Source organism: Pyxicephalus adspersus, chromosome 6, assembly GCF_032062135.1.
Source record: "Pyxicephalus adspersus chromosome 6, UCB_Pads_2.0, whole genome shotgun sequence".
Taxonomy (NCBI): domain Eukaryota; kingdom Metazoa; phylum Chordata; class Amphibia; order Anura; family Pyxicephalidae; genus Pyxicephalus; species Pyxicephalus adspersus.
The window spans coordinates 107,429,966-107,430,425 of record NC_092863.1 but is presented as its reverse complement, the minus strand read 5'-3'; the positions used below and the strand labels follow the sequence as shown (position 1 = coordinate 107,430,425).

The window sequence follows — 460 nt, the reverse complement described above, 5'->3', positions numbered from 1 at the left end:
GCCTGTTCTTATTTCTGCTGACTTCATTCAAGAATTGTTTTTAATTATTTCTAGGATTTCTTAGCGAGAAAAGGAGATTTCTGGGTTGGTAAGGAAATAACATGGACTAAAAGTTGGACACATAACTGGAAATGGCCCAGCAGATATCAGTCGTAAGTATATCATACCAACATGGCCGTGCTTATAGGGAGTAAAATAAAGAATTTGTCCGAAAATCAGTATATAACAATAAATAAATGTTTTTTTTTGTTTGTGTGTGTGAATATTCCCCCCCTGGCCACCTTATTAGGTACACCCCCCCCAATACCCCTTTTGTCTTCTGATTCCCTCATTCTCTATGGCACAGATCCAACAAGGTGCTGGAAACATTCCTCGGGGATTTTACATCATATTGACATCATAGAAACACAGTTGCTGCAGTTTTGAAGGTGACATATTCATTATGGGAATCTCCCGTTCT

General features: G+C 38.5%; 1 protein-coding gene across 1 annotated transcript in view; it reads left to right on the top strand.

The window, feature by feature from the left end:
• Window positions 1-219, top strand: part of LOC140332806 (B-cell differentiation antigen CD72-like) — a 16,435-nt gene extending 16,216 nt beyond the window's left edge. Inside the window, exon 6 of the mRNA XM_072413999.1 lies at window positions 55-219. Coding sequence (XP_072270100.1) covers window positions 55-156 — 102 coding nt within the window. The 3' untranslated portion in view covers window positions 157-219. The remainder of the gene's footprint in view (window positions 1-54) is intronic.
• The last annotated feature ends 241 nt before the right edge of the window (window positions 220-460 follow it).